The following is a 15002-nucleotide window of genomic DNA, read 5'->3' on the forward strand; positions in this document are numbered from 1 at the left end:
CAATTAAGGTTCAAAAATAATTTTAAAAAGGAAAGTATTCCCTAAACTTAATGAAAATACAAAAATACCCATTTTCTTCCGTAAATCCCGGGACGGGTTGTTACAGCCGAAGCTTCTACAACTCCGGGCAACTGCAAACGTGCACTCTAGACCCCGATCTAGGTATCAAAATGAAGCACTAGGCAAGAGGAGTATTTTTATACCTTTGGTTCATCGTAAAACGGCCTGTGGTGGTCGGAAAACTCCTCGACAACCACGGAACTCGCCAGAGATGGGTGTGCCTTCACCCGTGCCAATCTCACTCCAAAACCTTGGAAATAACGAGCCCAAACTCAGTAAAACACATCCAGACAACAACTAACACGGATAAAGGGAAAAAAACAAAGCTTACCAACTCGGAAAAACAAACGAAACTCGCCGGAGAGTTCTCGGTTCCTACATCCTCACGGCGACGAGAGCAAGGGAGAGAGAGATGAGGTTTGATGGCGATGATGATGATGATCTCCCTGAGCAGGTGCAGCTATGGGTGCGTGTGCATGGTCATGGTGTAGGAGAGGGAGAGAGACGAGGGAGTTTCGAGAGAGGGAAGAAAGAGTGCAGAAAAAGAGAAAGAGAAAGGGTCACGGCAGGTAGGGGACAGAAAGAGAAAAGAGAGGTGTGTTGGGGTACTGCCACGTGGCAGCTTAGGAACTAACTAGGACGGTGACTAACCACCTAGCTCCCACGCATCCGTAGGTAGAGACCTTTAGAACACTCAGTATGGTCACATATTTGTGATGATACTGAAATAACAGCGGAGGTGAAGCTTCTCGAAAGCAGCTTTAGAGGCTATAAGACGCTCCCTCTAGAAATCCCAGTTTAATTGGCTGCAGATAAAAGGTCTTTTTCGTGCAACCATTTTGTTTTTCACTCAAGTAATGCCGATTCATTTTCAGTTAATTCGTTAGTAGAGAAGTAAATTACTAAATTTTTTACTTCAATAGTTCGGTGTTCTCAAATATCCAGAACATCATGTGCTAAGATTCTTCTGATTATGTTGTTGTCCACTGCGAATGTTTCATCATACATTTTTTTTTTCTTAAATGGAAGGATGATAATGGATTAGGCGAGTCGAGCTACGCATAAAGCTTGGTCATCGGACATGTTTCATCACTCTTTGGCAGTTCTCATGAAAAAGAATTTTGAACAGCTAAGGGATGGCACTCACTATAAGGTCAGTTTAGTTCATTTGGCTTAAGAGGCCTTCGTTCTTGTTTTTCATTTCATGCATGCTTTATCCAGTGTTTTAAAAAGTTTTATGTCTCGCTTAGGCGGTTTTTGGGGGCAACAATGATTATTGTGATCAACTAAACTGAACATACAATGACAAAAGATTTGGTGGAACTGAAACATCAACAGTTCCTTCAAGCATCTGCGTGACATTCTTCCTGGTCGGTCGCACTGGTTGATCCCCTTGAATGCATCAAAATGTGATCAACCGTTAATATGGGATTCACTTTCAACACGGCAAACTTATAGGAGCTGCCAATTTCCCACAACCATTATAATTTTAGCCAATTACTCCCTGAACTTTTACAATTGACCAATTTTCTCCCTGAATTAATTCCTCTTAACTTATTCCTTCAAGCAAACATGCTGTCATCACCACTAACCACTGCAATTCCTGTATCACGAAAGTTAGATGTCATTTTTGCAATCTATAAATTTTCTGTTGAACAACTTAAATGTTAATACACTAGCTACTTCAGAAACTATTATATACATATTTTGTTGTGCTTACCATACGCATTGCCAATTTTTCTGTGGTCTCAAAGGCTGCAGTGACTATTATATACATAATTTGTGCTTACCATACATATATGCATGCATGGATATATACAGATTCCAAAAAAAAAAAAAAATATATATATATATATATATATATATAATTCTATAACAATTTCTTAGTAGTAAATATAGGGAATTGTTATTAGCACTCCAAAAATCTCATTTTACACTCCTCACAAGTGGTATTTTTCTTTCTAATTATGAAAAGTTTGGAGTGCCAAATGAGTTTTTTGGAGTGCTAATAACAATTCACTAAATATATTCATAAATAATAAAGAAAAAAGAGGAAAATCCCTTTAATTTGTTGTTATAACTATAAGATGGCATTTAACCCTCGAAGGCGGTCTCCTAAAACATTGTTGGCATTTTGTTTACAACTAGGTCTGCATGCATTTTTTGGTTTGTGGCAGAAATAAAAAGCAACGGTGTTTATAGAGCAGAAATATTGTTCCTGTATATTTACAATTTCAAAGCACAAATGACGGGAAATGAATATTTCTAAATTTTTATGGAGACACTTGAGGAATCAATTACGATCACAATCCCTTACATTGAACGTATAATGATGATGGATTCGGTGGGTTTGAGAGTTCAACAGTTCCTTCGAGCATCTGTGTGACATTTCTCATGGTCGGTCTTGGTGATGCATCCTCCTGAATGCACCAAAACGCGATCATCAAATATGCTTTCATCTCCTCGATGTCATCCTTTGCCTCATCGTCGTCATTTCTGAATAGCTGATGCAGTTTGTTTTGCTCATAGCAATGATATGCCCAGTCAGCCAGTATCATTTGATCTTCATCCTCCATCTTCGCTTCATAATTCTTCCTGCAGCAAACAATCTCCAATAGCAAAATGCCGAAGCTGTAAACATCTGCCTTTACTGTGACAGGCAAGCTTTTGAACCATTCAGGGGCCACATAGCCTCTTGTCCCCCTGAATCTAGTCGTTGTTCGAGTCTGCTCTATTTTCAAAAGCTTAGCTACTCCAAAGTCAGCAATTCTTGCGTTGAAAGAGTCGTCTAGAAGAATGTTTTGAGGCTTGATGTCACAATGTAGGATTTGGATACTACACTCCTCATGCAAATACAAGATCCCTCTTGCAGTTCCCAAGGCAATTTCTCTTCTTCGATACCAGCTTGGCCTTGACTCTCCAAATAGAAAGCTTGCTAGAGAGCCGTTGCTCATAAATTCATATACAAGAATTCTGTGCTGCCCTTCGTTGCAAAATCCTAGTAGCTGGACTAAGTTCTTGTGATTTGTTCTACCAATTGCGGTCACTTCAGCTTTGAATTCCAAATCGTTCTCTCTGACCATAGTGTCCAATCTTTTGACAGCAACAGGCTTCCCATCTTCGGATGCTAAAACTCCTTTGAAAACCGTTGCAAAAGCCCCACGTCCTAGTTCTTCCTTGAATCCGTTGGTAGCTCCTTTCATCTCCATGTACGTGAAACTTTTCAGATTATTGCCTTGAACGCCCAGGTAAAGCATACTCAACTTTGCTTTTCTGTGATGGATAATGTGGAAAAAAAGCAAACAGGTTATGATTAGTAGGAGCAAGTTCAGAAATGCTGAGCTACCGAGGAGACCCAGCCGAGCGAGGTTGGGAATTGAATTGTAATGCTTTCTTGAATTGGTAGAATTGTTCCTTATTTTGATTAGAGCTTTGGTACCAACAGTGGGATCAATCCTTCCGTTTACAAGAGGAATTCCCTTCTTCCAACAGTCGTCATTTTTGAAAATGACAACGGCACAGGAGCAGTCACTTAGGCAACTCTGCTTGCACCAATCCTCACTTACTGGCTGAAAATGCTGATAATCCGAAAAAGGCCAGTCTCCGTTTTCAAGTTCTTGAAGGTCGAAAAGATGTGTTTCTGGAAAGGCTTCATCACAACTCTGAGAAACGAATTTCTGCTTGCATCCTTTCAGCACATCATTTTCATCAATAAAGCCGTATCCATCTGGGCACTCGCAAACTGGTCCTTCAGTACCATCTCTACATAAGCTATTGAACCCACATGCACCGCTACCTGTGGTTTCTGCGATTGAGGTGCATAAATTTAGAGGTATGAAGGAGGAAGACGACCAGCCTTGGCGCCAGGTTCCCACACTACCCAAGCCAGGTTTTTTAGGGTAGACATAGTGCCTGAAAACTCCATTGTACTCGAGCGTTGCTCGGTGGTAGAAATCTTGCGTTGAATAAGTATTGCCCGATATATATTAAGTATGCTACCGTTTGTACCCGTAAGGTAAATAGAGCCAGACTGACTGAAGATGACCTGAAAACCGCTGCCCTCAGTGTGTGTTGACCAATATTCACAATTAGCGGAATCCCATGGGTAATTTGTTGTATAAAGCAACAGTCCTCCATCAGATTTTAGCGCAAACCGGAATCTCCCTGGCGTGTAATTTGATGCCGTGTAGCTAGCATAGAGTTTGCTGTTCCGTTTTAAAGTCTGCGTTGGTAGGACTGTATTAGTTGGTTCCTCAAAACTCTCCCACAAATATTTTGAACTTTTGTTGGCCAACACAAAATTGCCGGTGTCTAGCATGGCTGCATAGGCAACTCCAGTAATACCCCAAGCAAAATATATTTGCTTTCCAGTTTTATCCTTGAGCATAAATTGGCCATCATTTGTAAGTTCAACCTGGGATCCTTGTGGCACAAGACTACCTGCATTGGCTGACCAGACGATCGTTCTTTCTTGTATTTTATTGAACCAGATAGCTAGTAGGAACCCATCTACTCCCAGTTGCCGAAAACCGAAAGCAAATTCACCAGATGGTGATGGCCAGGATGATGAGTAATCATCTAGTGCAGTGAGGGATGAGCCCAAGGATATATTGTTGCAAGTTTGAGCTGTAGGGGAAAATGGTAGTAGCACTAGAAGGAGAAGTAGAAAGAAAAAAGGATATGGTAGTTCAAAATCCATATACATAATGAAGGAGTTAATGGTGAAGCTTCTGATGAGAATCATTTACACAATGTTCATATATACACACCATCATTTCCGGAAATCATCTACAATACCTGAAGATCATCGACAGCCCCGACACTAGTTGGCTGCACACATAAGTTTGCGATAATGCCAAACAATGCAGTCCTTTCCTTGGTATACACATCAAAATACTCGGATTAATAGAAAACTCAAATGTTCTCTAACAAGACGAATACAAGACTGATATATAAATATGATGTACATGATATCTCTTGTTGTTTTGATGTGCAGACTGATTCTTTGTTCAGCATATTGACAATCTGTGCAAATAGATTCTTCATTCGGCATATTTGACATCTTTGATTATTAAATAACAATTTCATGTTTAGTTTAATGACTGCCTTAGAAAATATAAACTTCTGGTCTAAGCACATTGGCGTGGAGATTCAGATTTGTATTTGGATCATTCCATAAGTCAATTTTCTAATTGTTTTAAAAGAATAATTTTTATTCGTCATCGATCTTGTTAAACTTTTTCACACAAGGAACTTGTTCACGACTGTCTGAGTTTTGTAAGTGTGTATTTAATACGTTGAAGATGAATAAAAGAAATCAACACAGGATCTTCGAAACTGCAATGGTTTTGCATGTGGGTTGAAAGCTTGAAAATTTAGCCTTAGAAAATTAGTCTGCATATCCTCTATTAATTTGGATCTTGAAGCAGCTTTGGCATTGAGAATTTTTACCAAGTAATTTTAATGGCTTCACAAACTGTTACTGAAGTTTGTGTGTTTTAAGGCTTCAAAAATCGGATGCTTCACTTCGCAGCCATATCAATTTTGCTTGGCATTAGTTGGGCAATGGTATCACTTTTACAAAAAAGTTTACCAAACACTTTGCTGCTTTATTTCACAACTGCTTATTCTCACAACACAGCAGAAGTAGTTTTTTTTCAAAGCATAACAATACCAAACCAACCCTAAGCACTTCTGCAGAAAAATAACCTTGACTGATTAACGATGGGTTGATATGTAATTTGATTAAATATATAACAGGAAGTGTTAGTAATATTAGTGTTAGTTTGTTACTTATGTGCAACGTTATATTCACATTTTCAACAAATGCAAACATTTTTACTTGAAAATTAGAACACAAATTAACTCGTCACTTGACGGTAAATCTTAGAACTCTCAGATGACTAAGTATTCCCAAACGTCAAAAACATGTTTAAATCTCTGGAAATTTCACTTAAGTTTGTCTTCAAACAGGTCATGTCTAGCTTAATGCCTCTCGTGCGAGAGCTTCATTGTAAACACATTTTTTGTTCATTACGTGCATGTTTATCTTGGTGGTAGACAACTAGACATTAAAGAAAATGCTGCGATGCCAGGAAAATTGTTTACAGAGAAGAAAGTTTGTTACAACATATTAAAATTTCAAAATACAAATGAGAGGGAAACAAAATACTTTTTGTTGACACACTGAGGACGACCGGGCTGACCAAACTGGTGGTTTCGAGTCCTTGGTGATCAAACACATGAAAGTTTGATATCCGGAATCAATTCCAATTGCAGTCACTTCCATTGAACCTGTAGTGAGGATGGACTTGGTGGGGTTAAGACTTCAACATTTCCTTCAAGCATTCGTGTGACATTCTTCATGGTCGGTCGAAATGCTGGATTGTCTTGAATGCACCAAAATGCGATCTTCAAATACATTTCCATCTCCTCGATGTCATCCTTTGCCTCATTATTCTCGAATAGCAGTTGCAGTTTACTTTGCTGAGAGCAATGATATGCCCAATCAACTAGTATCATCTGTCCTTCATGCTCTATCTTTGCTTCATAATGCTTCCTGCAGCAAACAATCTCTAATAACAAAATGCCAAAGCTGTAAACATCCGCCTTCACTGTGATAGGCAAGCTTTTGAACCATTCAGGAGCCGCATACCCTTTTGTTCCCCGGAATTTAGTAGCCATACGAGTTTGATCCATCATCAATAGCTTGGCCACTCCAAAGTCAGAGATTCTTGCAGTGAAGGAGTCGTCTAGAAGAATGTTTTGAGGCTTAATGTCACAATGAATGATTTGGCTGCTACATAACTCATGCAAATACAAGAGCCCTCTTGCAGTTCCCAAGGCAATTTCCTTTCTTTTGCACCAACTTGGCCTTGACCCTCCAAAAAGAAAGCTTTCTAGGGAGCCATTGCTCATAAACTCGTACACAAGAATTCGGTTTTGCCTCTCGTTGCAGAACCCTACTAGTTGGACTAGATTTCTGTGATTTGTTCTGCCAATGGAGCTCACTTCTGCTCTGAATTTCAAATCATTCTCTCCAACCGTCGTGTCCAGTCGTTTAACAGCAACACATTTCCCATTATCAGATGCTAAAACTCCTTTAAAAACTGTTGAAAACGAACCACGTCCTAGTTCTTCCGTGAATCCGTTGGTAGCTTGTTTTAACTCCGTGTAGGTAAAACATTTCAGATTAATCCCTTGAATGACCGGGTAGAGCATATTCGCATTTGCTTTTCGGTAATTGAGAATGCGCAAAACAAGAAAGCAGGTTATGAATAGTAAGAAGAAGTTCAGAAAAGCCGAACTACTTAGGAGAATTGGCTCAATGCGTTTGAAAGTTGAACTGTCATGCTTTCTTGCATCTGTAGAATTCTCTCTCACTTTGATTAGAGCTTTAGAGCTGAGAGTTGGGTCAATCCTCCCGTTTATAAAAGGAGTTCCCTTCTTCCAGCAGGCATCCTCTTTGAAAACGAGAGCAGCACAGAAACAGTCGTTTAGGCAATTCTGTTTGCACCAATCATCGCTTACATTATTGAAATGCTCATAATATGTCAAAGGCCAATCAGTGTTTTGCATTTCTTGAAAATAAAAAAGATCTTCTGACAAGGCTTCATCACAACTTTGTGAAACGAAGTTCTGTCTGCATCCTTTCAGCTCATCGCTTGGATCAACAAAGCTGTATCCATGCGGGCACAAGCAAACTGGTCCCTCCTCATCATTTTTGCATAAGCTATTTAACCCGCATGCACTAGGGCCTGCGTACCACGTGATTGACGTGCAGATATTTGAAGGCATGAAGGAAAGCGAGGACCAAGCCACATGCTCCGCCTTCACATTGTTCGAGTCAATGCTTTTAGGGTAGACGTGGTGCCTGAAAACTCCATTGTACTCGAGAGTGGCTCTTTGATAGTAGTCTTCCATTGAAACTGTTTTGTTTGAAATCATATAAATTATGCTTCTGGTCTGGGCTGCAAGGTAAATAGATCCAGACTGGTTAAAGATGACCTGAAAACCATTGTAACTTGTGCCTGTTGGCGGCCAATAAAGAAGATTAACATAATCCAATGGGATATTTGTAATACGAAGCGAGAGATCTCCGCCAGTTTCCAGTGTAAACAGGAACCTCCCTCGTGAATAATTTGATGGTGTGCGGCGAGCAAAGAGTGTGCTACCATGATTTATTGTCTGCGTGGGTAGAATTGTATCAGTTGGTTGACTAAAGCTCTCCCACAAATTGTTTGAATCTTGGTTGACCAGCACAAAATTTCCCGTGTCAAGCATGGCTGCATAGGCAACTCCACTAGCTGCAGCATCGGCTGTCCATATTGGTGCGACTGTTGAAGTATCTTTGAGCATAAGCCTGCCATCTTCTGTGAGTTCAACTTTGGATCCCTTCTTCACTAGATTATCGCCGTTGGCAGACCAGACAATAGTTCTTTCAGGTATTTTGTTGAACCAGATGGCAAGTATGAATCCATGATTAACGATTTCTTGGAAACCGAAAGCAAAATCGCCGGATGGTGAGGTCCAGCAGTTTCCGTCTTTTGCAGTGAGGGACGTGCCCAAGGCTATGTTTTTCTGAGTTTGAGCAATGGCGGGAAAGGGCATTATCTGTATAAGGAGGATAAGAAGAAGAAGAAGAAGAAAGGGTGAAGGATATTGTAGTTGAAAAGCCATGGTACGTAACTAAAGAGTCAAATGGTGGAAACTGTCAATCAGAATTATTTGCCTTATACTTCTACATTCCATCCTTTGCTGTCATCTACACTACCTTAAGATCATCGACAATCCATCCAATACGTTTAACTGAATGTGAATTATTGCTTATACCTCTACATTCCATCTTTGAAGCAGATATACTTTCTTCTCGCGTCTGCTTCCCACATAAGATTTCTAAAATTCCAAAAAAATGCAGTCCTCCCTTGTCGGTACACGACAAGGTACATACGATATAAACTATAGTACTTATGATTTCTCTTGTTGTTTGTGTGCACGAAATGATCGATGCTTTGCTTGGCATATTGAAGATCACTCTTGTAATTAGACAATGATTTCTTACAAATACATGATGTGTACTGTTTACTTAAACTGTCCTAGATTTCTTTATATGTAAGCATAGTTGTTGTGTGATGTATTTTAATGCTTATGAGATGCTGGGCGAAAAAAACAAGAGAGATATTTGGCAGCCTGCTCAAAGAATCTTTGGACAGCGGAAGGATGCCGTCTAGCTCGAACCTCACTCTAATTTGGCTTGAAACCGATCTTAATACCTCGGTTAATTAGAACCCTTCATTTTAATGAACCATTTTATTTTTCTGTCCATGCATGTTTCACACGATACTCGCTCTATAGATATGTTGTCACATCCCGACCCGGCTCCACCACATCTCAGGCTCGGGATGTGACAAGTTGGTATCAGAGCCACTCGGTTGTTCGGTGAGGATGTGTCGGCGAGGACGCTAGGTTCCCCTTAAGTGGGATGGATTGTAAGATCCCACATCGACCAACGCAGGGGGAGGTGATGTGCCTTATATGTACATATAAGGTATATCATCCCCCTCCGTTGGTCGATGTGGAATCTTACATATGTAATATAGAGTAATTTCCATTTTACTGCACTCAAGTTTTGCAAAAATCGCATTTACTACACTTACTTTTTTAATCATATCCAAATTTGATAAACAAAATTGAAAATATTATCCTATTATATAGAAGAAACAAAACAAAGCGAAAAATCAAATTCTCAACGGAACCCTAACGCAAGTATTAAGAGTGAAATATCGAAGTTAAAATCCACTTAAAACCTAAGTTGCAACATCTAGTTGATGGGTTCGACAAATGAAAAGTCAGTAGCTTGCCGGCCTGTTAATTATGGATCATATACAGTTGGATTGCTTGACGTCCACACAATAGGTTTAACTGAAACAACAATTTGAGTCATTTCTAATTGGGCGAGGTTAATTCTTTCTAGCCTTGAAATGCACGGCACTTTTAGATGGCAAAGTCCAAATGACTTATATTAAACTAACATATATATATATATATATATATATAATATATGTGCGTGTGTATATGGATAAAATATGTGTATGTATGTGTGTATGCACCAAAACTTGAGGTTTTCTTCGGCATATTGATCATCTCTTTTCTTGTGTTTCTAGTGCATTTATCTATAGGAATTGTTATTGGCACTCCAAAAATCTCAATCTACACTCCAAACTTTCTATATTTAGAAAGAAAAATACACTTGTGAGAAAGATATAATTAGATTTTTGGAATACCGATAACACTTCCCTTGTCTATAACTTTGCTTATTAGATAACAAGCTTCGGAACTTATGATGATTTCTGAGGATGGATAAGAGGAAGCATAAAAGTTTAAGCTATACAATCAATAGATCGTCACCAGTAACAATGGCTTGATTCAAAGAAGAAAAAGGTGCAGAAATTGAATGAATTTAAATCACGCAAAAGTAAAAGGAACCCTAATCCGCATTTTCTCTTGTTTTACGCCTCTTTATTGTGACATCCCACATCGCCCAGGGGAGTGATCCTTATATGTATATTCTCATCCTTACCTAGCACGAGGCCTTTTGGGAGCTCACTGGCTTCGGGTTCCGTAGGAACTCCAAAATTAAGCCAAAAGGGGGCTAGAGAAATCTCATGATGGGTGACCCACTGGGAAGTTACTCGTGAGTTTCCAAAAACAAAACCGTGAGGGAATGATAAGCCCAAAGCGGACAATATCGTGCTACGGTGGTGGAGCGGGCCTGGGAAGTGATTCGCCCCGAACCGGGATGTGACAATTTGGTATCAGAGCCTAACCCTGGTCGTGGTGTGCCAACGAGGACGTCGGGCCCCTAAGGGGGGTGGATTGTGACATCCCACATCGCCCAGGGGAGTGATCCTTATAGGTATATTCTCATCCTTACCTAACACGAGGCCTTTTGGGAGCTCACTGGCTTCGGATTCCGTAGGAACTTCGAAGTTAAGCGAGAAGGGGGCTAGAGCAATCCCATGATGGATGACCCACTGGGAAGTTGCTCGTAAATTCCCAAAAACAAAACCGTGAGGGAATGGTAAGCCCAAAGCGGACAATATCGTGCTACGGTGGTGGAGCGGGCCCGGGAAGTATTCGCCCCGGGCCGGGATGTGACATTTACTCTTCCTAACCAGCAGTTTTCTTTGTTTAACGTTCCTTCTCGGATCACATAATTATTCGCATCTAATTTCCTCGTTTAGGTGAATCCTGCTTAGACGGCTTCAAAATCGAGTGTCTAACTTCCGAACCAGATCAAGTTTTCTTGGATTGGTTGGGTTTCGACCGTTTGGTATTATTTAGCACTTCTGAAATTATCAATGGGCTTGCGTTTGTTAATGCATGGTAATTGGTATGTTTCATAAATTGATATATACTTGCTTTCAACTTCTAAAATAAAAAATGACCAAGAGCTTTTGTGCTTTCTGTGAAACGAAGTGTAGTAGCATTGGAAATACTGGTTGCAGAAAATTTGTTACACACTAAGGACTATCTGAACCAAGTTGGTCGTTTTAAGTCCTTCATTACATGATCGAATGCTAGAACTCCTTTGTAAACCGTTGCAAAGGCACCACGACCTAGTTCCTCCTTGAATCCGTCTTTAGCTTGTTTTAGCTCCATGTAAGTGAAGCATTTCAGATTAATGCCTTCAATGCCAGGGTAAAGTTTACTCACCTTCAATTTTCTTTAATGAAAACGCGAAATAACCAAATAGGTTATTAAAGAAATGACCAAATGGGTTACTAGTAGCATGAGAACAGATCCAACAAGGATAATAGCTGAATCATCTTTCTTGCTTGCACGAGGGGCTAATGGGCTGCCTTTCCTTATTTTGACCAGAGATTTCCAACCAACATCAGGGTGCTTCCTCCCATTCGAAAGAGGGATCCCCTTCTTCCAACAATCACCGCTCGCTTCCAAGAAGATGATAATAGCACAAAAACAATCAGCTAAGCAACTTTTTCTGCACCAATCCTCATTTACAGACTGAAAATGCGCATAATCTCCGTTAGGAAAATCCGTGTAATGCATCTCTTTCATTTCGAAAAGATGTGTTTCTGGTGAGGATTCATCACAGCTTTGTGCAGTGAAGTTCGGTCTGCATCCTTTCAGGGCATCATTTGGATCACTTAGAGTGTAACCATCAGGGCACTCGCAAGTTGGTCCTTGATCCCCCAAGACACATAACCCATTAAACCCACAAGCACCGTCGCCTGTTGTTTCCACAACCGCCGTGCAGATATTTATCGGTGAGGATGCCACACCGTACCAAAGCCCGCCATTTGTTTTCTGGTAGATATAGTGCATCAAAACTCCATTATAGTCAAGAGTAGCTCTCTGGTATGAATCTTTCAATGACTCTGTGGTGGGTGGTACGATGTCCTCAACTCGGTTTTGTTCACTGTCTGTAAGGTAAATAAAACCAGACGGGTTGAAGAATACCTGATAGTTTCCCACCGTTTGGATTGACCAGTAATGAGAATTAGGAGAATCAAATGGGAAATTGGTTGTATAAAGTACAGGAGTTCGTAATGGAAACCTCTATGTATAAATGTTCTTAATCACTTAAGTTACATGACTTTGAGTGCAATGTAAACGCTTTTAAAAATGGGGAGGGATCCGTGACACCCCTTTTTTTACAACTTTTTACACACGTTTTTATAAAGCCCACTTTATAATGTATTTCAATCAATCAAACTGTCTATTTTTTAAGTATTCCCTCAAATTTCATGTGTACAAAAAAATCACTCAAATATGTAACCACACAACCGTTGGATTAAGGGTACTGTAGGGTTTCTTTGTAGAACTATATTCGGCCATTTTCTTCACTACAAATGAATGTCATAGGGGTTTTGGACTTGTCTAATTTTTTGCAAGGATGATTTATGAACAATGTTATAAAAGATAGGTGATTCGGAACATTATGACCTCACAAAAACGTGTGTAAAAAATTATGTAAAAAAAATTGTGTCACGGATCATTCCACAAGCGTTTCCTATTGCTGTAAAATCATTGATATTATCCATCACTGCCTTGTTAGACTTATTGATCCAATGATTTCGTCACTAAATAAATGTCTAAGCCTAAATATGATGTATTTGAATACCTTAAAAGATGCATCAAACTATTGTTTTTTGGATAATTGAAAGCAGGAAAGGCCAAAATGGTAGTGCAGTCTTCAATTTGGACCTTTCCAATTAAGATTGCGTTAGTAAATCTTTGGGAGTATTATTTCATTGGTATATTGACCAAATTCCGAAAAACAATTATTTTAGAAAATGAAATTTATCTTTTCATCATTTCAGCCAAGTTTTCTAATTTTTTTGAGGTCACAATTGTTTGTATATTACCATATGTATTAAAAATACTTTGATTTGCTGTACACATGTCAATGATTCATTGAACTATATATTGTTTTAACTCCAAAGTACTATACTTGTGTATATATACACCTAATACACGTACTTTTAACATGTTTTTGAATCATGCATATATAATTCACGTATTCCACACATATTTCCGACATATTAGTGAAAATTTAAAACAAAAGAATATTAAAATTTTAAATAATACACACATATTCTTCAATATAATTTTGAACAAAGTTGTCAAATATACACGTAATTGCACCTGTTTAGTATTTTTTTATTATTAAAAAAAAAAAAACTAGTTGGTGGCTTCGACATAGAATTTCACCACTACGGCAGCCGAGAAGACTCGTAAAATCATTTCAAACTCTCACTGATCACCTTCGTATGATTCACTCCTGTCAAAAATCAAACACACGACTTACCATGCGGACAACAATTTAACCCATAAAACCACGATTTATCTGTTTGTATGAAATTTGACAGCCCAAGTTAGAATGGGCCCTGCGCCCAATATCATTGTGCCAAGTTTCCTTTTGTTGATATCGTAAATAAATTAACAAAATTATAAATAAATATGCGCCAAAGAGAAATTCATCCTATTGGTCAGTCCAAGAGACCACGAATCGCAATCTTAGCAACTCCACTTAACCAATCCTAGTCGTCCACTAAAACCTTATCAACGCTCCAAAATCTCCCTCCAAACCTTTTCAAAACACACACAAAATCTACATTTCCCTCCACCCACACACCTACTATATATACCCACCAAAATCCAACCCCAAATTCCAACCACTTTACTATTTCCAATTCCCCAATTTTCCCGAGAAACAAACAGATCCCAGAACACTTAGAGCCATCCCTCTCAATTTTATCGATGGCACGCACCAAGCAAACCGCCCGGAAATCGACCGGAGGCAAGGCCCCAAGGAAGCAGCTGGCCACCAAGGCTGCCCGGAAGTCTGCTCCGGCGACCGGAGGAGTGAAGAAGCCTCATCGCTTCAGGCCGGGAACTGTGGCTCTGAGAGAGATCAGGAAGTACCAGAAGAGCACCGAGCTCCTTATCCGCAAGCTGCCATTCCAAAGGTTGGTGAGGGAGATCGCCCAGGACTTCAAGACCGATCTGAGGTTCCAGAGCAGCGCCGTGGCGGCGCTCCAGGAGGCGGCGGAAGCGTACTTGGTGGGACTGTTCGAGGACACCAACCTCTGCGCGATACATGCCAAGAGAGTTACCATTATGCCCAAGGACATCCAGCTCGCTCGGAGGATTAGGGGCGAGAGGGCTTGATGATATTTGGAGAGCAATTTCGGGGATTCATAGCCTTTGGCTTTTAAACGACGTGTAGTTAGTTGTAGATGGATCTTTTGCTCTGGAATTTCCAGAACTTAGAGATTTGGTTCGTGTTTAGACGACAAGTCGTTTGCTTCGATAACTTTTGTGGTATAATATGTTTGAAATCTAATGGCTAATTGGATTTGTTTTAATTATATGATTTCTTCCTCCCATTTAGTCTTAAAATGTGGTTTAATCAT

General features: G+C 39.7%; 3 protein-coding genes across 3 annotated transcripts; 1 reads left to right on the forward strand and 2 right to left on the reverse strand.

The window, feature by feature from the left end:
• Positions 1-2363: 2363 nt before the first annotated feature.
• Positions 2364-4759, reverse strand: LOC103967877 (G-type lectin S-receptor-like serine/threonine-protein kinase LECRK1). Its single transcript, XM_048569968.1, has 2 exons — positions 4069-4759; positions 2364-3865 (listed from the first exon to the last, which is right to left on the reverse strand). Exons 1-2 carry the CDS (start codon positions 4757-4759, stop codon positions 2364-2366), a joined length of 2193 nt encoding a protein of 730 aa, XP_048425925.1.
• Positions 4760-6339: 1580 nt separating this feature from the next.
• LOC103967879 (G-type lectin S-receptor-like serine/threonine-protein kinase LECRK3) lies at positions 6340-8670 on the reverse strand. Its single transcript, XM_009381212.2, has one exon. The coding sequence runs from the start codon at positions 8668-8670 to the stop codon at positions 6340-6342; it is 2331 nt and encodes a 776-aa protein (XP_009379487.2).
• Positions 8671-14242: 5572 nt separating this feature from the next.
• On the forward strand, positions 14243-14973 carry LOC103967831 (histone H3.2). Its single transcript, XM_009381138.3, has one exon. The coding sequence runs from the start codon at positions 14347-14349 to the stop codon at positions 14755-14757; it is 411 nt and encodes a 136-aa protein (XP_009379413.1). The 5' UTR covers positions 14243-14346; the 3' UTR covers positions 14758-14973.
• Positions 14974-15002: the final 29 nt, after the last annotated feature.

This window comes from the organism of the source record quoted next, unplaced genomic scaffold (genome assembly GCF_019419815.1).
Source record: "Pyrus x bretschneideri cultivar Hongxiangsu unplaced genomic scaffold, Pyrus_bretschneideri_v1 Contig51, whole genome shotgun sequence".
Classification (NCBI taxonomy): domain Eukaryota; kingdom Viridiplantae; phylum Streptophyta; class Magnoliopsida; order Rosales; family Rosaceae; genus Pyrus; species Pyrus x bretschneideri.

Coding starts and splice junctions, on each gene's coding strand:
- LOC103967877 (XM_048569968.1), bottom strand. CDS start 4,759: ATGGATTTTGAACTACCATATCCTTTTTTCTTTCTACTTCTCCTTCTA. Junction 3,866..4,068: donor TGGCTCTATTTACCTTACGG/GTACAAACGGTA, acceptor CCTCAATCGCAG/AAACCACAGGTAGCGGTGCA.
- LOC103967879 (XM_009381212.2), bottom strand. CDS start 8,670: ATGCCCTTTCCCGCCATTGCTCAAACTCAGAAAAACATAGCCTTGGGC.
- LOC103967831 (XM_009381138.3), top strand. CDS start 14,347: ATGGCACGCACCAAGCAAACCGCCCGGAAATCGACCGGAGGCAAGGCC.